Consider the following 27,226-nt stretch of genomic DNA (forward strand, 5'->3'; position numbering starts at 1 on the left):
ATCGTGTGGCCCCATTGTACCCTTAACTCATGTTGACATCTTTGTATTTAAATGAGCGGCTAAGCAGAGCTGTGTAGCGCACAGTATAGTGATGTCTAGTCTGAGTAGATCTGCTTTCCATGTTTGCTTAGTATAGGGATTATTTTATGGCCAGTTCACTGGGTGCTCACTAAGCACAATTTACAAACACCCAAACAACTCAATATGAGGGGGTGATAGGATTGCTAGAAGGGCCGCCTCTAGGCGCATGGGCGCTAGAACCAAGGCTCCCAGAGGCTGGAATGGCCAAAGCTCACACAGCTGTAAAGGGCCCTGCGCGGCAGCAGAGCGGGTTCTGCTGATGCACAGAAGGAGCACGCTTCAGCCTGAACCTTCCGCATCTACAGTTTAAAGCTCTGACAAGCAAAGTCCGTCCCTTTCCCAAAGCCGGAGGGCATCGGAGGAAGCGAAGTCTGGAGCTCTCCGGGTGGTAGATATGGTCTACAAAATGTCTAAAGAGGGCAGATGCCAACACCTAAAATATCGAATCTGAAATACTTACCGGAACCCATTCATCTTCATGGCCAACCCAAGCTTCTTTATAGCCCACCCAGAGAAAAAATCCTAGAGCCGGGCCTGTGCACACTCTGGGCACGGCCACAGAGCACAGTGTGACTGCACCGTCAGAGCACAGTCTCGTGCATGAGTTCAGTGCACAGACCAGGTAAACAGTCAGTCCTAGAGCAGAGTCTGAGTGCACTGTCAGTGCACAGATTCCGTGCCTGAGTACAGTGCACAGACCAGGTGAACAGTCAGCCCTAGAGCAGAGTCTGAGTGCACTGTCAGTGCACAGATTCCGTGCCTGAGTTCAGTGCACAGACCAGGTGAACAGTCAGGCCTAGAGCAGAGTCTGAGTGTACTGTCAGTGCACAGTCTCCGTGCCTGAGTTCAGTGCACAGACCGGGTGAACATTTAGTCATAGAGCAGAGTCTGAGTGCACTGTCAGTGCACAGCCTGTAACTCAGTGCCGAGTCTAGTAGTCCGTCGTCTGATGCACAGGACTGGGGCACAGCCATAGGTGTACAGAGGGTGCACACGTCATGTATAATTTTGGGGTCGGTGTACAGCCCGGGTGCCAAGCTTGGCGCTCTGTGTGCACAATATCAGTGCACAGCCTGGTTGCACAAGATGAGAGCGGCCCCTCTCCCTTTAAGGATTGTGTGGGAGGGTCGTTGCTGGGGAATGACTCAGCACTGGTCATGTGACTCCCTGAGGCTTATAAAAGGAAACCCCGTAGCATGTTACAGGCTCCGCTGGTCTCCTCCTTGTCCAGTCCACAGGTGCAGCAGCAGAAGTATCGCCCGCCCCAACCCTACGCGCCGCAGCCCAGCCAGCCTTTGCACCGGCCTCAGCCCCAGCCCAGCCAGCCTTTGCACCGGCCTCAGCCCCAGCCAAGAGACGCCCACGAGCAACAGTGAGTCTGCGGTAGCGCCGTGACCGGGTCATGTCGCTTCTGACCGTCTACCTGCCCGCCCTCCACCCATTCCCTTCCTCCCTCTATGCTCGGTCTCTTCCCTCAGTCCCCAGCCCCTCTGTCCCGTGGACACCCCCCCCCCCCCTCCCACCTCAGTATTTTTGGGTCTCACCTGACCCAGCGCATGCGCTGGTCTGGCGAGAGTTATTGAGAGGGCTCCAAAAAGTGCTGCCAGCCTAGAGGTACAGTGCATGTGCGCGCTTTCCCCGTGATAACTTTCACTTTCGCGGCCGCTTTGATGTTTGATCGCGATCACTTTCGCGGCTGCTTGGCATGGCCAATAGGTCTCGCTTTTGGGACCTTATAAGTATTTAGTTATGCAACTGTTGCATGGCTAAACACTTATAAGGTCCCAAACGCGAGACCAATTGGCTATGCCAATGCTTGTTTCCTCTGCTGGCCTCACACTCTCAGGGGTGGGGGCGGGTCCACCAGGGCCACCGAGCTCCTCCAGGTCAGCCCCATTCAGCTACTCGAGGTCAGTAGTTCCTTCGAAGTTGAGGAGCACGCCACCCCGCCCCCTCGAAGTTCAGAGGCGCTCCCCCTCCCTCGAAGTTCAGAGGCGCTCCCCCTCCCTCGAAGTTCAGGAGCACGCCCCCCCGTCCCTCCAAGTTCAGGGGCACGCCCCCTCCCCACCGGGTCCTTCGAAGTTCAGGGGCAAGCCTTGGATTTTGAATGTCTGTATAAAGTGCCTTGTTTCTCAGCCGACGCTGCCCTGTAAGGATGGTGACTTAATAAAGACGCCGGTGTTGAGCACTGTAGGACGTGAGCCCCCGATGTCACTCCAGCCCCGCTGCCTCGGTGCCCAGGATAGACACCTGTCCAGCGCCTCACCGTTATTACAGCGCCAACCGGTGGCCAGGCCTGACACCTGTCCCGCGCCTTCACCTTTATTACAGCGCCAACCTGTCCAGCGGTGGCTATGCCTAACACCTGTCCAGCGCTAACCAGTGCAGTGTCTGCCCAGTGGACGGCCCTAGTTAACCCGCCAAAGCTCAAGGGTTAGAGCCCAAATCAACTTCCCGCCTCCGTTTGCCTCTTTAATGTAGATGCAAATGACCCCCTGGGTGTCTAGTGCCCAAAAAGGCGACCCGAACTACAGCTCCGATCCCGGCCTCTCGCCCAGTGCCCGCCTTACCACACGACATTGTCCAGACCGCTCTCCCTCCCCAACCTCGTAAAGCGCTCTAAGGCACTGGTAATGTATGCGCTATATGGAACGACAACCATCCAATCTAGCCCCCCATGCGTGGGTGCAGCCAATCCTGGCCCCGTGCCACCTCACCCTGCAGTGCTGGAGGTCTGTGCGGTGTTGTCTCCCTGGTATTCGGACTACGAGCCAGGCCTGTTGTCTTTGCCAATGCTCCTTTCTGCATCCTTCCCTCGCTGAGACTGAGCTGGGCTCACACTGACTGACTGCTTCTTCTCTTTCAGTGCACGACTACACCTTCATCTACTTCAACGTGCGAGGTGAGTGCAGCGCTTCGAAGCCCATGCGGGCTCGTCTTGGCGCCCGTGGGGGAGGGCAGAGGGGGCCCTGCGGCGGACGGCCGGACTCCAGCGAGGCCTGTGCCCGCCCGGCAGGACGGGTTGGCAGCCAGGCCTCTTCTAAGGGGGTAGTGGGGGTCAGCCGTGCTCCGGGATGGGGGGGGTATGTGACGGGTGAGGGGGGGGGGGGGCAGCCAGGCCCCTTTTGAAGGGGTGGAATGCGCCGTGGGGGCAGTCGTGCCCCTTCTGAGGGGGTAGGATCGTTTGTGGGGGTCAGCCGTGCCCGGGGGGGGGGGGGAGAGAGGGGGAGAGATAACGGGTCGAACGGGCAGCCAGGCCCCTCTTATGACTGGTGGGGTTGGACGGGGTGGTGGGGGCAGCCGGGCCGCTTCTGAGCGGGCAGGACGGGTGGTGATGCATGGATAAGGGCAGTCGGCCCCTCTTGAGAGGATAGGATGGGGGGGGGGGGTGGGGGCAGCAGGCAGCACAGCGTGTTAATCCCCAGTACCTCCCTCCCCTGAGATCTTAACACCTGATCAGACCCTGCGGATGACGTCACACCGCGCATAGCAACTTGCCTACACTCTAGCCCCCCCCCCCCAGGTAAATGTCAGCAGGTGAAATTGGATGGAATTGATGGGAAGAATAGCCAATAGGGTGACCTGCAGCGATCTGGGGTGTCTATCCCTGGACAGACTGATGTCGGCTGTCCCTGGACAGACAGGCCTTGGTTACCTTTGGGGTGTGGTCCCTGGACAGATAGACACCGCTACCAACCCCCAGAATCCTGTTCTGGCGAGTGTGGTTGTGGGGCCACAGTAGGCAAAGGTTGAGTGACGGCTTCTTTGGTGACCCTCAGTACAGACCTCCACCCTGCCCCCCCGTTGCTGGAGTTGAGGGTCTCGCTACAGTCTCTCCATGACCCCTCTAGGGGGAGAAGCGGTTTCTCTTCCTATGAGCTCTTGTGGCCAGTATGGAGGGAGGGGGGACAATCTGGGTCAAGGGGCAGGGACGGGCAGCCGGACTGCGGGGGGGGGGGGGTGGGGGGGCTGGAACAATCTGGATCCGGGGTGGGGGCGGGGGGGTGTTCTGCCCGACTGGGGGACCAGTATAGCTTCAGAGGGTCCATAGAACGAGTTAGCAAGTGAACAGAAACGTGTACAATTCAAAATTAGCCGCCCCCTGGGTTCTTGCCCCACTCACCCGCCACCTCTTGCCCTTTGCCCCAGGGTTCTTGCCCCTCACACGCCACCTCTTGCCCTTTGCCCCTGAGTTCTTGCCCCTCACACGCCACCTCTTGCCCTTTGCCCCCTGGGTTTTTGCCACCTCTTGCCCTTTGCCCCCTGGGTTCTTGCCCCTCACACGCCACCTCTTGCCCTTTGCCCCCTGGGTTCTTGCTCCTCTCATGCCAGTTCTTGCCCTCGTTTGCTGCCCCTTGGGTTCTTGGCTCATTGCCCCTCATGCCACCTCTTGCCCGTTGACCCCTGGGTTCTTGCCCCTCACGCCACCTCTTGCCCGTTGACCCCTGGGTTCTTGCCCCTCACGCCACCTCTTGCCCGTTGACCCCTGGGTTCTTGCCCCTCACGCCACCTCTTGCCCGTTGACCCCTGGGTTCTTGCCCCTCTCAAGCCAGTTCTTGCCCTCGTTTGCTGCCCCTTGGGTTCTTGGCTCATTTCACCTCTTGCCCTCTTCCAGGTCGCGCGGAGGCGGCGCGCATGCTGCTGGCAGACCAGGGGCAGAACTGGAAGGAGGATGTCGTGACCTTTGACCTCTGGACCCAAGGAGACCTCAAAAAGAAATGCGTAAGTCTGACTGAACCCGGGGTTCAGGGTTGCTGGGCGGGGGTTAGGGGTTGTAAGCTGGGCTGGCAGTTGGTGTAAGGTGTGGCAGTTGGTGTTTAGGAGGCGAGCCTAACGAAGGCGCCTAGACGTGGGTCATAAGGCGCTGGGACGCATTTCGTGGCACTCAGCCGGTGCTTCCACTCCGTGGTTTGTGGGGTTACTGAAGTCAGCCACACTGGATCGGGCTGGGGGAACGGGGGATTCCAAGTGCCCAGCGCCTGGATGTGGGTCAGAAGGCGCTAGTGTGTCCCAGCCTAGTTTGTGGGGTTCACGTCGAGCACACTGCTGCTTAGGGACTAAGTTAGGTTGTGAGGGGGGGGGCTTGGAGGGAAAGTAGAGGGGTGGTGACTCTGGCTGGGGTAACTGCTCGCTCCATAGGGGTCTGCACTACTTTAAAACCTTCTCTGGTTGCTTTTCATCTCCCCTCCCCATAGCTGATGGTATGTTCCGCGGGGTGGTGTTATCCGCCGCCCCTCCCACACCCCACCTCGGGTGGGAGTGTTGCACGGTACCTGATGCCCTCGGTCCCCGCCCTGACTCTACAGCAGCGGCTGTCCGGGTAACACGATGCCCTGAGCCTGAAGCGGGGGGCATTGTGCACTGGAGCAACCCGAGCCCCCTGGGGGCCAGTCTGAATTCACCGCCCGAGAGCATAGGCGTGGCCCCTCACACGGGCCTTGTGCTAGGTGGACACCGCAGCGGACACACCACACCCGGTTCTAGGCTTCCCGGCCCCTCCTGGTCACAGGCCAGGGGTCACTCGCCTCTGGTTCAGATTGATGTTGGCAGCTAGTCCTGGAGGTGAGTGCAGCGGGTGCCGGGCCCCCAAGGCAAATACTGCCTCCCCGGTGGGGTAGGAAGAGAACCACAGCTTGGCTGCTTTGGATGCCAAGGACCCCAGTTCAACTAGTGACCCCCCCCCCCACCTCCCCGGTGGGGTAGTGAGAACCACCGCTTGGGTGCAGCGGGTGCCGAGGGCCCCAAGGCAAGTAGTGACCCCTCTCTAGTATGGTAGGAACTGGAGAACCGCAGCTTGGGTGCAGCGGGTGCCGAGGGCCCCAAGGCAAGTAGTGACCCCTCTCTGGTACGGTAGGAAGAGAACCGCAGCTTGGCTGGGGGCCCCTGGGCCTCAGCTCGGCTGCATCTTCCTTCGGGGCGTGGCTTCCGAAGCTCCCAAGGTGCTGTGGGGCACTGCGAAGCGCTAGAAGTTTAAAGGACTCGGTGGCCGAAGATGTGCACATCTGGCGCAGATTGGATCCCAAGAAGCCCTGCGGCTCATCTACCCCCAAGATGGGGGGCAGAAGATGTCCTCTGATGGTTGTTCGGTCCATGGAGGACCGGCTTGGCAGTCAAGGCTGGACTGTCCCATGAGGAATGGGGTCAAAGACAGATTTCCATATGTCTGGGTCCAAACTGGGGTGGTGAGCAAGAAATGATGGATTAAACCCAAATCTGTGACTGGGGATTCATGATTTTTCTCAGCATTCCGTGAGAAAGTGGGGTGTATTCTATGGTGTGGGCTCACATGTGCTCCTCACAAAGCCCTTTAGGACTTGGGTTTCATTGGTCAAACCCTCAGCTCATTCCTGGTGTGTCGTGGGTCTGAGCCGAGCTTAGAGGAACAAGTGGAGGAAATCAACGAGACATCAAAAAAATCCCAACACCGATGTATGCCTGTTCAGGCGGCTTAGTGGACTAATGTCCACTGTAGGGGCCTGTGTTCGACCACATGGTCACAGGTTCAAATCCTGGCGGGGCCACTCAGCCTCTCATCCTTGGGAGGTCGATACAATTAATACCATTGAGCTGGATAACCGATCTATCCCAAGATACCCTTGAGTGACCGTGGGCTTTGCAAATGCACCTTATGTTATAAAACACTATTTTTGGACACCGGAACAAAAATCCACCAGAGGGTTCCGGAGACAGTTTACAATGTATAATATAAATGAGTCTCAACCATGAAGCATTGACAAGTTCAACACATTTTGTACTTCGAAGCTTCCCCCCAAAATGTGGCTAGTTGAACGTGGTCCCTTTGGGTGGCCAGCTCCAGTAGGAGCCCGTCATGGTGACTAGCAGGGTCCTCCTAGGTAGGCGCTTAGGGGAGTTAGTGGCCGGGAGCCCCACACTTCAGGAGCCTGGGCAGAATCTGGTGTGAAGGTGGTGGCGCTGGAGACCGTATAGGAGAGCACCAGGGGAGGGGGTCAGTCCTCCCTAGTGGAGGTAGGGTGGTGAGCTGTCCTGGGGGGGGGGGGGAGCATCTATGGAGGGACAGTGTTTCTAATGGAGGGGGAGCAGTCCTAGTTGTGGGGGGTAGAATGAGCAGGCCAGGTAATGTTGTTGTTTTGGGATGGAAATGGAGGGCACATATTCTGTCCTGGACTTCTAGGTGCTTGTTCCATTTTACCCCCTTTCCTTGGCCCCCCACAGGTGTTTGGGCAGCTTCCGGGCTTTAAGGATGGAGACTTTGAGGTGTACCAGTCCAACGCCATCCTGCGCTACCTGGCCCGGAACCATGGTGAGTCGGGGCTGGGAGGGGGGGGGGAAAGACACCTAACCCAGGGGGTGTGGGGGCAGCACAGTAAGTATTAGAAAGGCTGCTCCATGCCAAGGATCACTGCTGAATGTTCTGGATCCAGTCATTTTGTGCCAATCCCTCTTCTCACTGGGCATCCGTATAAACATTGCTTGTGCAATGGAACTGGTGCTCCTGAGGGCGCCGCGCGATGGGCAAGCTCACGGTGACCATCTTAAACTTCAGATGGCTGTTCCTGGAAGGGTCCCTGCTCTGCGGGCTTGGGGAGGGGGGGGGGGTTGCAGCAGCATCAGTGGCCTGTTAATCACACACTTTTGACATTTTTAATATTGGCCGGTGGAATTTAAACATTTTAGTGTTTAAACTGAATGCACGTGTGAACAGGAACGTGCGACACAGCTGTTTTCCGCTACTGTGGCTTTTCGAATCTAAAGGCGCAGATTGCGAGTCGCAGAGCATCGAATGTTTGGTAAATGTTACAGAGCACATTGCAGTCTGAGACGAACTGACCGCAGGGGTGCAGTGGGACTGGACAGTAACCAGTCCAGCCCTCAGCTGCTTGAAGGCTGGCTCTGACAGCGGCGACCTGGCCTCCACCCGCTCGTCCTGAGGTGGCCACTGTCCTGGCTTAGGACTCCTCCTGGTGAGACGCCAGATCTGCCCTCTGGACACGAGCCCCCTCAAAGGACTCTTTGACCTGATGGTAAGTGTCTGTCAGGGTGGTCACCTCACTAATTCAGCCATAAGAGGTGCCAGTCTGAGGCTGGGAGGGTGCTGCATCACCAGAGCCCTCCCGCACAGTGCAGGGTCCTGCCAATCTATATAATGCCTACAAGGGACGTGGGGACCTCAGCTAAACCTGGGTGAGTCGAGCCGTTCCTGGGGCCTGTGCTGAGGCTGTGCCCGGGTGCCTTCCATTCATCCTCCGAGCTGCTGTGATCAGAGGGCAGGCTCACGAGGAGAGAAGGGCTGGCCTACAAGAACACTTTAGTAAAGTTGGAGTACCCAACCTGTAGGGATAGCGGCCTGTTCCAATTGCCCCTACTTAACCCCCATCTTACAGTTTAAGAGACAGTGAGCCCGGTCTCCCTTCTGTACCATGAGGTAATGTACAGTCTACGTTTTTAACCGTAAACTAACCAACCACTTTTATATTCGAAATACTCCACCTTGGGAAACCTCATTTCAAAAGGTGATTGGGGACTGCCCTAAAGTACAGTGCAGCTTAACAAGGATATCGGCATTAAACATGTTGCAATGTCGATTTGTCAACTAGACCTTAACTGGGGTGGTAGTGACTAAGGAAAAGGCAAACCTTTGACCTTGCATTGTAATGTCACTGTTGTAGGCCTGCGCTGTTCAGTCCACTGAGTGCCCATTTTTAGGTCTCATCTAGGCAGCGCATGCACTGTCTCTTCGAGACATGCTGTATCCATTCTGTGGGCTTCAAGCACACCCACCTCTTCATTCGTTTCTTTTAGTGCTGTTCGAAAATCCATGCTTTTCAGTTTAATCTGTTTTCTTGTGTTGTGGTAGTTTGTCCCTCCCATGGAGCCTGGCTCTATTTTATGTCTGCCCCTTATCTGCATTTATTTGCAGCACTCTATTTTTTTTCTATTCACTCAGTTTGTGTTTTGAGAATCTAATTTGTTTTTTCGGTTAAAAAAAATCAGATGACTGTACTTTCAGTTTCGAGAAACACACGGCATCGGGTTACCTTGGCTCCGGTTTTCAGAATGTTGTCTTTCTTTCCACAAAACTGCAATCAGTTGACGTAAGTTTCTGAACACTTCATTCAAGGCACGAGTCGGGGGTACATGGCATCCACCCACTATTTTCACAGGGTGGACTCGGTCCATCCTGCCAAGGAGTTGGGCCCCAAGAAATATCTTGACATTGTCCCAGTTTAATTTTCAGACCCCAGGACACGTTCAGCAGCTGTGCACATTGTCTGCTTTCCATTCCTAGCAGCAACGTGCAGGCAGCGAGGGCGCGCCTTTTTCACCTCCAGCTGGGCCGAGGTTAAGGGGTCGTCAAGCCTCCTTTTGATCGTGTATAGTTGGTGTTGGCATTCACTCGTCCCAAGATCGTTCCCCTTTTGATAATAGGACTACACGGTGGCGTAGTCGGGAGTATTCATCTGAATGTGTATTTTAACATTATCTACAGACATCAGTAGATTTAGTGGTGTCTGTAATGGATGCTCATAGTTTAGGTGAAGTAGTTGTACGGTTTGCTCATATATCGACAGGAACTGTTATCTAGGCCTGGGTGGTAAATATATCGACCAGTAACTTATCACTATTGACTGGTCATACTGAGGGCCTGGTGGCTGATAGTTACATACTCCGCACGTACATTTCAAGGACATTTTGTAGAGTTAAAGTGCCAGACAATGACCTCATGAGCCCTCCACAGCACCGGAGTCGTCACACAATGATCGCTTCCGTTAGCATTTTAGATCGCATCATCAGGGCGGTGATTTGTCGGAGTTGTACTGTAACAGCCTCATTCCATTAGTGACTCTTACTTGTGTCTGCAGATTTCAGGGCTTCATGCAGTCTGAGGCTGCTCTACGGAAAAAAGCAGAACCCTCTTTACTCTGTGCTTTTGTTTAAAAATAGTGCAGGGGTCCAGTTCAAAGAAGCCACTGCCAACGCTGCTGAATGCCCGGGTTGCGAAATGCAGAAACAGTCTAGTTTTGATTCCACCCTGTGCCTTTTAGGTCTCGCATGCCCTGTGCTTGCAGAGGTATGTACAATAAAGGGCTGGTTTCATAGGCTGTTCAATACTCCAGCGATGCAGTTGCACACTGTCCGTGGTGGACGCTGTACCGAAGTCCAGGGGTGAGCTGTCACATGAAGAATGTTGAGTGCTGAGGTGTCGGTGTCCAACAAGCCTTGGCAAATGCTACCCATGCGCGCAGAGAATGTTATGGTGAGGACCAGCAAGGTCCTGGGGACTCCAAGCTATGGGGAGTCAGGGCACGTCTGGAGCAACCCGGGAAGCCCAAGGAAATCCAAAGTTACCCTCGCTAGGACCCACAGGCCAACGGACCAGGGATTGTGAAGGGACCTCGAGCTGAATCGCAAAGTACCAGCCCACAGAGCACCTGGGAGTGGAGGCATAATCTTCAGTGGAAATACGGCTCTGCAGTACACTTAGTCCAAAGCACAGCCTCGGATCGCCAAAATGCATATGCTGCTACTAAAGTACACGGTGCACAGGGGTTCGGGTTGCACGGTCCCCACGAGGGATACTGGTCTCAGGATTGCTGAGAGCAGATATACTGCAGAAGCTTGGGAACCCACCTCATGTGTTGCAGAAATCTTCCGAGTCCTCAGGAGCTCGGGAGATGCAAACCGGTCAGATGCGTTTAGGTGCCTGCTGCTGCAGGGGCGTAACTCCTTTACTCCAAGGGAGATTCTTCTGTCATCCAGCGAAGTGTGGACCATCTAAGTACGTGGTTTCCGCTTGCAGAGTTAAGTCCATGTAAAATCCAAAGTCCTGTATTCGGGGCTCCTACTCTATACCCAAGGAAGGGGTTGGACAAACTCTGGGGACCCACATATGGCAGGGTCAGGACAGAGGGGTGGCTACACCATGTCCTTGTACAGTTTCACGCCAGAGAAGGAGCCGATGGCTCCCACAACCGGTATGAGCTGGACTATTCACAGGGACACCAAATGTGCCCCAAGTGCAGACTTTCTGGCACGGAGTGCACCCATTCAGCCCCAGTACACTAAAGCCTGTCTGGGAGGTGGTCACACTTTGCTGTGACAGGGAACCTATTGTTGGGCCTTCCCCTGCTCGAGTTCTGCAGCAGGAGGGCAGACTTGTCTGTGGCTGGCAGCATCCATTTTGTGATGCCCAGGTCGAGAAAGCTGGTACGGGGTGTACCAGTGTTTCACATAACTCCCTCTAGAAGGGTGGAATCTTACCTCCCCCACCAGTTACTGCCAGGAGGTATGATTCCAAGGTGTTTGACCCCCCCCCCCCCCCCCAAACGCATGTTTCTAAGCAGCTGTTGTAAAGTTGGCATTTACTGCGAGGTTATAATGAACTTGCATATATGGTTGGTTGCATCACAGACAACGCTGGAAAATGGGTTCCGAAGGCTGCAGAGGGGCTCTGCTCATGCTGGGGCACCCTCTCACATAAAACCCAGCACCCTGCCTCCAGGATTGATCGGGCCTGTCATAGGGGTGACTGATAGGTTTTGGAATAGATCTAGGTAACCTATATCTAAGTAAGGGGTGCATGCACCACCTTAAAGGCTGCAGTAACAGACCTGTGGTGCCATTTTGAGTGGTCACTCATGGGTGGCATAATGCATGCTGCAGCCCCTGGGAGGCCTCTGGGGTAGCTATGCCCTGGGTACATGGCCTACCATATATTGGGGACTGATAAGGGTACCCCAGTATCCAATCTAGAGTGTACCTACAGTACATGCAATCAATTTAGAGCCGAAAGCAGGTAACCTGAGGCATGGTGGAGGGTAGAGGCAGCTCTACCCTCCACCATGGTATATAGCTACTTTTCAAATGCAAACCCTTCATTCTTTGCAATGGAACTACTTGCTAGAAGACAGAATGATGTATCAAACGGCCAATAGCACGGGGCGAGACAGAATTCACTGAGTTAATCAAAAGTTTGGTTAGTCTCGTCCATGGCTGAAGGGGGTGGGCCCAAGGCTCATGATGCAAACTATAGTCAAGAAGTTATGCAAACGGCTGTCAAGCTAGTGACTGGTGACTCCCACCCCCCCCCCCTGTAAGTAATGGTTACTCTGGCTGCGTTTGTTTCCTTTTTCCCCACTCTGCGCTCCAGGCACTTGCGTCCTGACGTAGTTTAGCTTTTACCCAGGGAGTTAGCTGAACACTGTTGGGCAAAAACTGGGTCAGCTGGAGGGCGCTACCACTATCTTTACGACATATGCGGGGTGTAGGGAGTGCGGGAATGAGCCTGTCAACGTGCACATAAGGTCCATGTGTAGAGTGGGCAACAGCCTGTGAACATGCCTGTAAGGTCCATGCCTGGGGTGTAAGTGTATGGGAACATCCATGTTCAGGAGCTTGTGCATTCTGATCGGTTGCAGCGGGACCTTCCTGCGGAGTGACTGCTGTGGGACAAGGCCCCTTGATCTACAGGGAATGGAGGGGGGAGCAGGCAGAGTACATGTGTTTAAAGGGAAGCGCAGCAGTGCCTGCATCTAACCCTCTCATGCCCTCTTCCTCCCAGATCTCTATGGCAAGGACAACCATGAAGCCGCCTACATGGACATGGTCGCCGATGGCGTGGAAGACCTGCGCATGAAGTACCTCAAGATGATCTACCAGAACTATGTGAGTGTCGCTACCACGCCTCCTGCCTGCCTGCTGGGTGGCTCTTTGGGGGAGCACATCCGTGTACTTGGCACTCGGCTCTTTTAAAAATAGCGCCTCGGAGTTGAGGTCCCCCCAACCAACCCTTGGGCCTTGATAGTCTGTCTGCTTCAGCTCCAAGAATGCACTTTGTGCCTTTTTGAACTGGTTATTCCAGGTGCCCCCCCCCCCCCATGGTGTATGAAGACCCTTCGACTCACTCAGACTGCAGTATTGTCCGCTCTGCATCTGTCCTGCTGCAGGAAAACCTTCTCTCTAAAGACTGGGTTTTCACAGCTGGCTCTGGGTGCCCTCCATGGATTTCCTCTTTACCACTTGAGCCTTGCCCCACAACGAGAAGCGGTGGGGGCAATGGCAAGAGGCGCTCTTCCCTCCGGCCACATGTCTCTACATGCATTTATCTGTTCATAACCTGTTTACAAGTGATATTTACACATTACCGCGTTGCTTTATGTGAATATACCCGCTCTTCAAGCATTGCTCCAGTGAAGCCAGGCGTGTTGTCTTTGCCAATGCTTGGCTTGTGTGGTGGTCCAGAGGAGCCGAGTCTCCTGAGAAAGAAACCCAAGGTAATCTCTAGAGTTCAGAGCTCCATGTTCATGATGTAAAATATACACTTAAAGAGAACGCACAGCTTCTCAGCGATCAAACCACCATTACCCTCCTGCATGGGGGCAGCCTTTGAACCCCCCCCCTTCCCTGCTATGGTTCGGTCGTGAGCTTTCAGAAGAACAAATGTGGCCTAAGGACTAGAGGGTGGACCTCGGAGCTGGGGAACCGGGTTCGAGTCTCTGCAAGGACGCCCAGCATACTGTGATTCTGGGCACATCACTTCATCTCCCCATGCCACCTGTAAGGCAGCTGGTGCTCGTGTAAAGCTCGGATACCTTCGGGTCGAGTTCGCGATATAAAACTGCACCGAACCTCTAATAGTTGAGGGCAGACTCCGAGCCTCTCAGACTTACACTCCACTTTATAGTATTAATGAGTAATGTGTAAGCAAACCCCAAAAATAGGTCCCAGACAATCTGCAGATGGACTGGAAGTCACTAACCATAATGCAACAGCCAATTGGGCGTGGAGTAACGCCTCCATCAGGGCATGGCATCTTTCGAGCAAAGACTCCTGTTTCTAGGAGAGCCCGCTCGAGGAAAGGAAAGGCCACGGGTTATGTGGTAAGCGGACCCAGTCCCAACCCTAGATAAAACCCTGTGTGGCAGAAAGAGTGGCGTCTTGGACAGTCCAGATCACAGTAACCTTGCTGTACCACTGGCTCCTGGCCATCTGTGGCCGTCAAACGTGCCAATGCGTGTTATACATATATTAACATTTGTTAATATTACCATAGAAGAACTGATTGTCCAGTCACAATTCATCTTGCAAAAGAAACAATTGTTGGACTTGTAAACATTTACCCCCTCCCCCCCTCCAGTCACAAGCATCTGGGGTAAATCCATCATTCTTTTGCTCACCATGCCAGCCCAGTTTGGACCCAGCCATATGCAAATCGGTCTTCACCCTGTTGGAAAAGTCCATCCCGAACTGCCAGGCCCTGCCTGGACCGGAAACAAACCTATGGGATCAGTTTTAGGGCACCACCCCTCATTAGCCTGGCTAGCTTGAGTCCAGTGGTTTAGTAAGGACAGGACCCGCGTCTGGGCATACCCTTCCACTTGGGGAGACCTATGCAAAAGAAACAATTGATGGAAGGAATAACATACCCTGAAACCGGTCCTAGGTTGCTTGTTTCTGGTCCAGGGAGGACCTGGCCTGGCAGTTCGGGCTGGACTGTTCCTATGAGGCACAGGGTCAAGACTGATTTGCATATGACTGGGCCCAAACTGGGGTGGCGTAGTTTGAATAAGAACGATGGATTTAACCCAGATCTCTTGACTGGGGGTGAATGTTTGAATCATTCAGCATTCCATCCTTCTCTTGTCGCAGTTACACTCCATCTTGCCACATTCTTTCCTTAGCTGAAACCTGCCACATGTTGATGCCCTCTGTTCATGCAGCTCTATCTATTGCTTAAATGTGGCGCCCTCCACTGCTCTGTATCCAAGCTGGGATTTTTAGCCCATGTTTGGGATATCCTGGGAACCCCTTAAGTGATCGGTCTGGTTATTCGAGGTCTGAGCCCCTTCGCAACTCGGCCCTGCCCTTATTTCCTCCTGGATTACAAAGTCCAGTAATAACCGAGGATGAACTGAAGTTACAATGGGATGGGTCACGGTTCTAGCTGGGATTAGAAGGGCCATCAGGGCCCAAAGGGTTAATACTGAGGTAGTGAAGGATGGAAAGGGTACGCACATCCATCCTGCCTGGATGCGTCCACACTCTACCATGGCCCTATTGGCCGCAATAGCCATGTATTTTCCAATATACAACCATTTGCCAAAGTATAGATGTTTCGGCTCACTTTGGATTGGGATAGCTTTGGGTCTGCTTCAGGGCGCTGACTGTTCCAAATTAGAGATGTTTGTAGCAGGAGAGATAGGCTTAAATTCCACAATGGGTGTTTTGCAGGGTTCTGGGTAAATTAGAATGCGGTCACCATAGGGTTAGACATTTGAGTTAGTTTCTTAAAATTGTTGCTAGTTTCCTAATCCCAGTATTCTTGGTGTTGGTGAGTTTATCAGCAGTGATCACTTCCATTGTGATCTCCATCCTTTGAATGTGTATCTGGAAGAGGACCTGGTCTCTGGACGGGCACCGCTGTGTAAACTGCGCTTAGGTCCCTCAAGACTGTCGCTGCCCCCATTGCAGTAGGACCAAGATCTAAGGAACAAATGATTGCGAAGCGGGCACTGGACGACCACCGTTTGGACCCACGGCCGCTTCACTTGGGCCCCCACGGCCGCTTCACTTGGGCCCCCACGGCCGCTTCACTTGGGCCCCCACGGCTGCTTCGCTTGAGCCCCCATAGGCACTTCTGTGCTGATGTTTTCTAGAGCATGTCAGCCTAGGGTGGGGGTCCCTGCAGCTTTCAAACAGCCCCTGGTGCTCCCTTGCATCTCTGCTCTACTGTGCACAGGTGAAGATGAGGATTCAATCTGAGCACTGAGCCCCCCCCCTCCTTCCTGTGAGTGTCAAAGGACTGATGCGGACAACCCCAGATCTGGATCTGAAGGACACCTACTTCCACACACCCATCCACCCAGCGTATTCAAGATATCCTTGTAAGTGAATAACCTTATCAATGCGAAGTGTTCCCTTCAGGGTCACCACTGCACCAAGAGTCTTCACCAAATGTCTGCCCATGGGGGCCGCTCATCTCAGGAGTGACATCCGCGTGTCCCCCAAACTTGGATGACTGATCAAGAGCCGCGCACACAACACTATCGCCCACCCCCAAATCACAATCCACCCCTTGCACAGTGCGTTTCACCATCAATCTGACCAAATCCCATCGTCCACCCTCTGATACAGCCCTTCCTTGGAGCGGTCTTGGATGCATTGTGGGAAAGTCCCCCCCCACCAGGGTCCAAGCCCGCCAAAACGTGCCTGCTATATCACTCAGATCGGCAGATAAGTCAAATGTGATCCGTCTTCTAGGCATGATGGCATTTTGCATAGTGAGTCCCTCGTGCCGGGCACCACATGTGCCTAGCAGCGCAGTGGTCTCAAGCGGATGGTCTTCTATGGGATCTAGTGCTGGTGTGAGGCTGCACACATCGCTCTCAGCAGCAGTGGTCTCAAGCGGAGGGTCTTCTATGGGATCTAGTGCTGGTGTGAGGCTGCACACATCGCTCTCAGCAGCAGTGGTCTCAAGCGGAGGGTCTTCTATGGGATCTAGTGCTGGTGTGGGGCCGCACACATTGCTCTCAGCAGCAGTGGTCTCAAGCGGAGGGTCTTCTATGGGATCTAGTGCTGGTATGGGACCGCATATATCGCTCTCAGCAGCAGTGGTCTCAAGCGGAGGGTCTTCTACAGGATCTAGTGCTGGTGTGGAGCCGCACACATCACTCTCAGCAGCAGTGGTCTCAATTGGAGGGTCTTCTACAGGATCTAGTGCTGGTGTGCAGCTGCACACCTCGTTCTCAGCAGCAGTGGTCTCAAGCGGAGGGTCTTCTATGGGATCTAGTGCTGGTGTGGGGTCGCACACATCGCTCCCTGCAGCAGTGGTCTCAAGCGGAGGGTCTTCTACAGGATCTAGTGCTGGTGTGGGACCGCACACATTGCTCTAAGCAGCAGTGGTCTCAAGCGGAGGGTCTTCTATGGGATCTAGTGCTGGTGTGGGGTCGTACACATCGCTCTCAGCAGCAGTGGTCTCAAGCGGAGGGTCTTCTACAGGATCTAGTGCTCGTGTGGAGCTGCACACATCGCTCTCAGCAGCAGTGGTCTCAAGTGGAGGGTCTTCTACAGGATCTAGTGCTGGTGTGGAGCTGCACACATTGCTCAGCAGCAGTGGTCTCAAGCGGAGGGTCTTCTATGGGATCTAGTGCTGGTGTGGGACCGCACACATCGCTCTCAGCAGCAGTGGTCTCAAGCGGAGGGTCTTCTACAGGATCTGGTGTGGGGCCGCACACATCGCTCTCAGCAGCAGTGGTCTCAAGCGGAGGGTCTTCTACATGATCTAGTGCTGGTGTGGAGCCGCACACATTGCTCTCAGCAGCAGTGGTCTCAAGCGGAGGATCTTCTATGGGATCTAGTGCTGGTGTGGAGCCGCACACATCGCTCTCACTAGCAGTGGTCTCAAGCGGAGGGTCTTCTACAGGATCTAGTGCTGGTGTGGAGCCGCACACCTCGTTCTCAGCAGCAGTGGTCTCAAGTGGAGGATCTTCTACAGGATCTAGTGCTGGTGTGGAGCTGCACATATCGCTCTCAGCAGCAGTGGTCTCAAGCCGAGGGTCTTCTACAGGATCTAGTGCTGGTGTGGAGCCGCACACCTCGTTCTCAGCAGCAGTGGTCTCAAGCGGAGGGTCTTCTACGGGATCTAGTGCTGGTTTGGGGCCACGCTCAGCAGTGGTGATGCATACAAGCAGCTTGCAGGGGTGTACCTTTCTGGACTCAGTTCAGTAAGAGATCATTACTAGACACAACGCTCCCAGGTTAGGGTGCACACCTCAACGGTCTCTGTTCAGGGTCGGTGGGTCCTGCCTAGCAAATGCTTCGTATCCATCACGTGGCGCTGCTAGCCATCCCGCCTGTACTCTGGGCTTTTCACTCATTCAGAACAAGCCACCCTAATACGGATAACATGACTGCCGTGTTTTATTTACAGAAGCAAAATGTCCAGCGTAGCCCAAAGCATCTGGATGTGGACAATTCTACTTTTAGCGCATTCCTGGAGTGGACAGAGATCTAGCGGACCTGTTCAGCAACCATGGTACTCCACACTACTAGAATAATCTCCAGTCCCACACATCTCCCCAACAGGCCTGATCTTTTCACAGAACCACGGCTCTCATAAAGTCCAACCCTCAGCAGCTCAATCTTCCGATCTGGCTCCTGTGTTCTTAGAATTTGGTTACCTTTATCTACCGCAAGTGTTAGTTATGTTCAAGGAGGCACGCACACCCACCACCATGGCTTGTTATACAGCCAAATGTAAATGATTTAGGCACTATTGTCTTCCAAAACACCTCCATCCGCTCAGTCTGTGAAACATTGCTTCACCTATAGGAGTCTGGCCTTTTTTCACCTATTTGTTTACATCTGACTGCCGTAGCAGCCTAATTACAGAATGGCAACCTATTTCACTTTTCAGAATTCCAGTCCTTCAAGCATTAATAGAAGGCCTCAAAGGACGATTCCACCGCGGACATCTCTGATTCTGTCTCGCACCTTAACTTAGTCCTCCCAAGATTGATGTGCTTCCCATGTGATCCACTTGGCTCTTGTCGTCCAATTTGTATCATGGAAGGTGGTCTCCTTGTAGCCATCACATCTGTCTGTGAAATACATGCTCTTAGCTTAGAGCTGTTTTTCCAAGTACATAAAGATGGTGGTTCTTGGAACTGATCCAAAATGTGTGCCTGTGGTGGGCTCCAGTTTTTACCTTAAACAATCAACCTGCCGATCTTGCCGCGCTCCAACAGTTACATGCCATTTCTAAAACCAATTTCGCGATGGCTGGTTAGGTGTACACAGACCTGTTACACCAAAGCAAATGGAACCCTGCCCGTCCCTCCCAGACCACATCCCACTCCTAAGAAAGGCACTTGTATGGCCTTGGGTAATACACACTTGGCTGACATTTGCAATGCAGCTACTCGGTCTATCCCTCATACCTTTACCGCCACTGCTGTGTGGACGTCCTGGCTAGAGCACGCGCTAGAGTTGGCCAGACCGTCTTGGGCACACTTTCAGTCTTCTGCAACATCCTCCGGCTAAGTCACCACTTTTGGGAGGACTGCTTCAGCCTATGCAAAGCATGTGCATCTATAGCCACACATGCCACGAATGGAAAATGTTACTTACCCTGAAAGTATCTGTTTGTGACATGTAGCGCTGTAGATTCACATGCACCCACCTTCCTCCCAGTTGCCTAAGGTTGCTGCAGAAATGTTTTCCTTAAGTTACTTTTATTTTTTAATTTTGCATGGTAGTTTTCTTTTTTCTATGCTCCATTTCTAATCTTGCCCTACTGCGGCAAAAGCAATCTAATAATGGAGCTGATGCCCATGTACCATGCCACGGTTAGGAGTCCCTAGGACCTGTAACTCTGACTTCATTCAAAGAAAAACAAGTTGGTTGTCTGAGCCGAACACCAGGTAGTGCCAAAGGCCCATCCTGCAGGGCTACACACCACAAAGGGATGTTGACAAGGTGAGTAACGTTTTCTTTATTCATGGAGCGCTGGTTTAAATTAAAGTTGCAAATCTAAACTATTAAACTATTTTTTCTAAGTCAATGTGATGCTCTGCAAATTCTGCGTACCTTGTAATTGTCCTAATGGAGCTACCACCTGTGGCGATCTATAAACAGACGCTGATTGGTGGGTTCCTCTCTGGGCCCCTTGCCCACCTGCTCTTGTAAGTCTGATCAGATTGGGTGGTTGTGTTGTGAGATCCCGTTTCTTTGACATCACTCTGCCTCAATCGGAAGGAATGTTGGTTTGAAGATGTCGAATGCCATTCAAACCCAGTCTTGAAATGAACGGGGATCTTGATCACTAAATTGGTGTTTTTTTTTATTGTTCCCCTTCCCTCCCTCTAGGAGGATGGAAAGGCTCCATACATTGAAAACCTGCCTAAAGATCTTCAACCCTTTGAGTGTCTCCTGTCCAAGAATCATGGCGGGAAAGGGTTCATTGTTGGAAACAAGGTAAGTGGCTCATCTTCTGTGGCGTTTGACCTCCATCTCTTCCATAGTCTCGCCTCTAACTCTGCATTCTCTTACCCTTAGATCTCGTACGCGGACTATGTTCTCCTGGACATCCTGCTCGCTCACCTGGTGCTTGCTCCAGACTGCCTGAAGGACTTCCCTCTCCTCCGCGCATACGTTGAGCGCCTCTCTGCACGACAAAACCTCAAGGCCTTCCTGGAGTCTGATGCCCACAAGGCGCGGCCCATCAACGGGAATGGCAAACAGTGAACTCCAGTCAAAGTTGAGCACTGTGGGCCAAGCCCTTCTCAAAAGATGCACTTCTACTGCCCACCTGCCCCTTCTACCCAACTAGAAGTAGCCTTTTTGCCCAAGTGCTGGGTGGCAAAGCACCCTGTACCCACCTGCATCTAGGCTGAGGACTCCTCCACCAGCACTTGTCTAACCCCGCTCAGGTTTCTGTTTTCAAAGGACTTGCATGGAGCTCTCCAAGAGTAAGTGGGTGAGCGTTTGTGTAGGTCTTTGGAATGCAAAGTAGTTCAGTTCTTAGTAACTTTTGTAAACTAGGACAACTAATGGCTAGTCTAAACACATTACCGCTTAAATGTCCACCTCTGAAGGACCAAATGTGAATCTTTTTGAAAATATCACTTTTTTGTACCACTGGAGGTAAATAAATGCTCTGGAATGTGATTGTTTCTTGTTTCCTCTTGGAGGGGTGGGAGGCGGAAGAACTGTGAAAGGGCTCTACCACTCGCCCTTTCTGTACGATTTCCCCCAGTATGAACCGTCCTGACATTTCCCCAACCACAAAGTTCCCCTCCCACCGTTCACTGTATTGCTTAGGAGCTGTATGTTTGTGGCATGTATGGCTTTATATACACATGCGGCGCATACACCTGCAAGTCTAGTGTTGTACTCGGACGTGTGCAAATTGTTTTTCATCTGAGAAGTAGTCACAAGGTGAAGTGATTCCACCGATTGCTGGTAATGTACATGGGCATCGGCTCCATTGTTCGTTCTTTTTTCCCCTCCACTGCCTGGTTCAGATGTGTCCACCAAGGTCTAGGTTGATGCCACGTGGTGTCGGCAGGCCATTCAGATCCTTTACATTCGTTGGTACTACCCATCGTCTTGTCTACTCCAGTTCCAAGCATTGCACATCCTCTCACTTTGCTCCACAACTAAAACCTCTGACGTCCCACCTGGGGCTTCTCCTCAGTGCTCCAGTTATTCCTCAACACCCAAGAACGTTTTATTGATGAAAAGGGCTCATTCCATTACTGCCTGAGTTCAGCAAAGTACTAGGACAGACCTTCATAACCTCGGTCCCTGGAACATCAGGAGGCCTCCTGTTTGGCGTGCCTCACCTGCCATAATAGACTCCCACTACCATGTGGAATGTAGCTTTGATGGGTCAAGTGGATGATTCTCTGCCCCTGGTCAGACCAGGACACCATAGTCCACCTGAGACATCTGGTGCGGAGGCTCGGGTATTCTTGGAAGAGTAAAGCTCCGTCTGACACCCAAGTGGGGGAGCCACCATCTACCCAGCAGCCTGTGTCCAAGTTGGCTGCTGTAGGTACACATGTGCCGCCTCCCAACTACTCAACACTACTCCCAAGCTGAGCACTGCCTTCCAGAGGGTCTAACATCCAGCTCACAGGCCAGTCATGGGCGTCCAGTCTGCCACAAGGCCATGGTCGGCACCAAGCTTCTGACTAGACTCAATTCTACCCCCCCCCCCCCCCAACCACCATCGGTGTCTAAGTCCTTGACCAAGCCATGCCCTTGGACCAAGCCATGCCCTTGGACCACATCTTCGGCTTCGACCACAACAGCCTTAAATCCAGCAAAGGATTCAAGACTTTCAGAGCCTAAAATTGGGTATCGAAGGCAATTCTGGCAGCACGGAGCCAAAGGACTTGCGTCCAGGGCAGCAGCTTCCAAAGCAGCCAATCATCTGCATCCAAGAGGAGCTCTGCACCGGACCGCAGCAAATCCTCATACACCCTGAGACTGGGCAGATCTTGCTCAACTCCTCCGGCAAAGGCCCCTGTTCCTTCTTGTTAGAACTGGGGGTCTCTAGTTGACAGAGGTAGGTACCTTTGACCAAATAGGAACCCTTGCTTCGAAGTCAGGGAAAGGAGATTACACTAGACCACAAACGACAAATCCACAATACTGTACTCAAAATAGACTTGAAGATGGTAGAAGTCACTTAGTTCAAGTTGATAAATGCGACAGTTCTCACAAAAGTACCTGGATGCATAACGCAAAACCAACAAAAGGTTTGCAGGGATAGAGATGCGTTGGTTCCTTGCTTCGAGGGAGACACTGCGTCACACCTCAATGCTTGCGCAGAGTAGGGGATTCATCTTTCACCTTACCGGAGAGGTGATGCATTGATTCACGTACTGCATTCTGGTGCGACAAGAGGGCACCACGATGCGATAATACGATGCAATAAGATGGCACCCTTGATGCATTGATGTGAAGACTGTGTGCACGCCTGACGGCAATGCGTGGAACTCCAACTTTGGAGCCGTGACAGGCCCTGGGACACTTCTCCGGTGATGTGGCGTTGACCTCTGCAGCGGCAATGCACTTCTGTGGTGATGCGGCAGTAAACAGCTTTGACGAAGGCATGCTTCTCTGGCAATGCGAAAACAGCTGTGACTGCATCACGCTTCCCCTCATTGAGTCGTGCTCCCAGTGACACACAGGCTTCTGCAGGGAGCTGGTGGTGAAGCTTTTTGTCCCTGAGACTTCAGCAGGAGGCAAGCACAAGTCCAAGCCCTTGGAGTAATATTCTGCAAGATGAGTCCTTTGAAAGTTCTGAAGACACCACTGTAGGCCAACACAGCACGCAGGGGTGGTGGGGGGGGACGCAGTTCAACTCCTACTGCTGCCTTTGTTCTCCTTGGCAGAGGTGAGGGGCCTGTACCTAGCCCAAACCAGTACTGTGCAGTCCTGGAGCACTTTTTTGACAGGACACCTATCCTTTGGCGGTGTGGGCCAAGGACATTAGACTCACCACAGGAGGTGGAGCCAGCATTGTGAAAGGCAGGCGCAGCCCTATTCAGGCCCAGGTGCAATCTCCTCCCACCCATCTACATGAGAGAGGTCTATTCAGCCCTGTGCCTACTCACCCTATCTCCTGTCACTCAAAACCGGACGCACAATACACAAGCTAGCAGAAGCAGGCTGGATGGGTGAGTAAGAAAATACCTAATTTCTGAAAGTGGTATTTTCAAACACCATGTTAAAACCAACTTCACTAAAAGATGTATTTCATCATTGAGTTCGGGCATACTAAACTCATTTCTACCATGTTCCCTGGGTCAGTTAGGATTATAGAAAGTTATAATCAAACTGCCCATGCTGGCCAATGGGGACTGGTAGCCTTTCAATAGAGAAATGAAAATGGCTAATTCACTATTGGGACATGCCACAGACCAGGGCATGTTCTACCTTATCCTTACAATGCACCCTGCTCTTGGGCCTACCTTAGGGTTGTCTGAAATGAAGAAACTGGAAGGTTTAGGGACTGGTAAGTGGGTGCACTTACCCAGTCAGCATGGTAGTGTGAGAAGTTGGCCTGATGTATGATGTCACTAGTTATAGTGTACACCTTATATCAGTCCAAATACCCTTATGGTGATTGGTTGTAAAGTCAACCTTATAGACCAGCTATCCTAGTGGTAGCATGGACAAGAGCAGTCTTAGGCTAAACTCTGAATGGCATGTGAAGCCAGCTGTGATACCATATATAATCCCTTGAATACCAAATGAAAGGACACCACAACAGATATATATAATAAAGTGTATTTATTCTAAGCAAACCCTCAGCACTCTTTATGAGATTAGAGGTAAGTACAACGCAGTCTTATTTATGCATACAGTAAGTCACACAGGTAAGTAATACAGTTAGGCCCTAGGGGCCACGCAAACCATATACTAAGTAAGTGGTATAAGGACCACTGTCACGGAAATAGGATAGGCCTAGGGAATCGCTGGGGCTACACTATACTACCAAAGGTTAGGAAGTGGGAGGCCCACGGGATTCGTATGCAGAGTGGAAACACTCACGCGTAATGCGTAAAAGTCACTAGCAATAGTACAGTTTAGAAATAGATAGATTTAGGACACTTCCGGAGTAGCTAGGAAGTTGAGACTTGAAACTTAGACACTAGGATAGTCACTATCCTGATGAGCAACGGAGTACCCAAGTTACCTAGCCCACAGGCTGCGGGTGCATAGGGGTGAAGTTGCGTCGAGTTTCGTTGTCGACTCCTATGGATGCCTGAAGAAAGATGCTGACCGGCAGTCAGTGAAGAGTGTCCGGTGGATCCCAAGGCTGGGATCAAGAAGAGAGGAGACCTGCAAGCAGAAGGGACAGTCAAGGTCACTAGCCAGGAAGGAACCAGGAAGGAACCAGGCGATGTCGTGAAGATTGCAGATGAAGGTGAAGCTTGTCGCTGCAGCCAGGAGGACCAGGAAGCGTCGGACGACCAGGAGGCGAACTGTCCCACGAAGGCTCTTGCTGTCGGCGGCGTCGAAGTTGGACTAGGACTCACCAAGCCTTGGCAAGAGGAACCCACGCAGAATGAAGGACTTGCTTCTGGTGCAGACCAGGAAGGTCTGGGGTGCTTCTCTTTTTCAAAGAAGCAGGAGCCAGTCTGGAGGAGCCAAACCAGCGGTGAAGATTACGGGATGCGTCGTCACAAAGGCCACTAGCCAGCGGGCAAGCAACCGGACAGACGCGGCAAGCAGAAAAATGCTGAAGGGCCCCACGCAGGACTCGTGGAGTGTGGGGGGCTGATCTTCAGTGCAGATGGTGCTTGGGGGTGGGGCTTCTCAATCCCCGGTGCACAACTTCGAGGGTGCCTCAGAAGCTGCGCTTGAAGATACTAGCCACTTTTCCCAGGTAGCCGGTCCCACGTCCCACGTCGCTCGTCGCCTCCACGGATCTCAGCTCTGCTGTGGATGTGGATCAGGGTCGGAGAAGTCTGGAAGTCAAGGCTCTGGTCGGGCTCTGCAGTCGGTTCCTCGTAGAACGTGGGCAAAGCAAAGGGTAGTCTCTTGATGGTGCCTGTTTGCACAGGGTAGCCACTGCTTGGCCACAAGGGAGATTCTTCAGTCTTCTTCTTTCGTCGAATGTCGAAGGTCCAGAGTTTCTGTTCAAGATTGCAGGTTCAGGATAATCTAAAGTCTTGAGGCCCAACTCCCACTCTTATACAAATCTGGGGGGCTGGGATACCTGCTAGGTCACGCCTTATGGGTGGGACCTGGGAGGGGGTGGTTACACCCACTTCCCTTTGTCCAGTTTCACGCCAGAGCTGGGGCTGGAGTGCCCCAGCACCGGTTTGAACTGGACTATGCAAGGAACACCTTGTGTGCCCCAGGCATGTCTCATTCCTTTCAGCCCACCCTGCCCCAATACACTAAAGGCTGTCTGGGGAGGTGCTAGCACCTCCCCAAGCAGGAAACCTATTGTCCAGGCCTCCCTGGCTGGGATCACTCCCAGCTGCAGGAGGTCAGACTTGTGTCGTGGCAGCAGCATCCATTTTGTGATGCTGAGGCTTTGGTCAGAGGCCAACAGTGAAGTATGATTTTAACATGTCTTTCCCTCTAGAAGGGGGGAATAATATCCTCATGTCCAGAAATGGTATGGGGGTATTATTCCAAAGTGTTAGACACCTTACACGACATGTTTTGATACAGCCCAACCATAGTTACCATAACCGTTTAAGATTATAAGGCACTTTAGGAGTATATGGTAGGCTATATCATAGAACAGCTGTAAGGACATGGTTCCGAAAGCTGCAGACAGGCTCAGCTCATGCTAGAGCACCATCTCACATGTTACCAAGCACTCTGCCTCCAGGATTGTTAAGGCCTGCCATAGGAGTGACTGATAGGTACACGTGTCTATATGTAAGTTAGGTATAGGAATACTACACCTAAGCAAGGGGTGATTACATGACCTTGCCCCAGCTGAGTGATCAGCCAGTTGTGTCAAAATGGAAGGCCAGGCCAGGGGTGGCATAATACATGCTGCAGCCCCTGGTAGGCCTAGGGTACACCTATGCCCTGGGTACCTAGGGTACACTGTACAGGGTCCAATAAGGTGATCCTTGCCAATTGTGTATCTACCTAGGGTACATGGAGTCCATTTTAAGGAGAGAGCAGACAGCCTGAGACCCCGAATGGCAGGATCTCAGGCCAACTAAGTCGAAAAACCAGCTAGACACTAGGCAAAAAGTTGGGGGTAACCATAGTCAGATATCCACCTTCCTACACAACCCCCCCCCCCCAAACGAAAGGAGATAAGGCTGGCCTTGACATGGTAAGCCTCTATTGCCTAAGTGGCCATATAAGGAAGAACCAGCACTGGCATGGTTACCCCCTGTCTCATGGTCCACTAAGCAATCCCTCATCCTAAAGGTATCATAGGGTCTCCACCATAGGGAATCTCTACCTTGGGTGTGTCTTTGCAAAGTAAAAGGCTGGTGTTGAGATGGAGTACTGAAGTGAGTGTCCTCAAAGTGAGGCCTCAGCTTCCTCCAATCATCCTCCACCATGGATGCCTTTCTTTCCTTAACTGAGTTGCACTGTGCTCTCAGGGTCAGCCTCTGGCTACCTAAAGCTGGAGGCTGGGTCCCTTTTGTGGGCTTACTGGAGGGACCGGTCAGGTTTGGGGCCCTAAGGTCCCATGTTTGCCTGTGCCCAACAGAATCCCTCTGGGGGAGGTCCCTAACTACCTGTAAAGGGGATCCCTCAGGAATGTTTTTACCCATCACCTGGCTAGGGCTACTAGCCAGGCAATCCTCATTCTTTTGATGGGGGGGGTTCTTGTGGACAGGGGCCCTCTTGGGGTCCACTGGCCTCCCTGACCTCTGCAGCCCTGGGCTGACTGAGGCAGGGTAGAGAGGCAGGCTACCTGCACCAGACTGGGTCCCACCTTGGAAGGGGCCACTGACATCAGAGGCTCTGTCAGGCCAGGCCTGGCTACCTCTGGGGCAGTTCCTTCACAAGGGGTGAGGTCAGATCCCTGAGGAGGCTGACCTTTTCCTAATGTCTGGGGAGAGGGAGACTTTTCTTCCTCCCCACTACTCTCTGTTTGTGTGGAGTGATCCATAGTTTCAGGCTTCACTACACCTAGGTCAGTGAGTATGGACTGAGACCA

The 27,226-nt window shown here is 52.9% G+C and overlaps 1 protein-coding gene across 3 annotated transcripts; it reads left to right on the forward strand.

The window, feature by feature from the left end:
* Positions 1–1,206: 1,206 nt before the first annotated feature.
* On the forward strand, positions 1,207–20,727 carry LOC146839355 (glutathione S-transferase P 1-like). Of its 3 annotated transcripts, XM_085651350.1 has the most exons (8): positions 1,261–1,374; positions 1,408–1,453; positions 2,948–2,983; positions 4,697–4,803; positions 7,276–7,363; positions 12,623–12,726; positions 19,927–20,034; positions 20,116–20,727. In XM_085651350.1, coding segments are annotated over exons 2-8 (633 nt in total). In that variant the 5' UTR covers positions 1,261–1,374; positions 1,408–1,452; the 3' UTR covers positions 20,305–20,727. The 3 variants fall into 3 exon arrangements, with proteins under 3 accessions (XP_085507475.1, XP_085507476.1, XP_085507477.1); XM_085651349.1 differs by having other exon boundaries at positions 1,207–1,453; XM_085651351.1 differs by lacking the exon at positions 2,948–2,983 and having other exon boundaries at positions 1,281–1,453.
* The last annotated feature ends 6,499 nt before the right edge of the window (positions 20,728–27,226 follow it).

This window comes from Triturus cristatus, chromosome 4_1, assembly GCF_964204655.1.
Source record: "Triturus cristatus chromosome 4_1, aTriCri1.1, whole genome shotgun sequence".
Taxonomy (NCBI): Eukaryota; Metazoa; Chordata; class Amphibia; order Caudata; family Salamandridae; genus Triturus; species Triturus cristatus.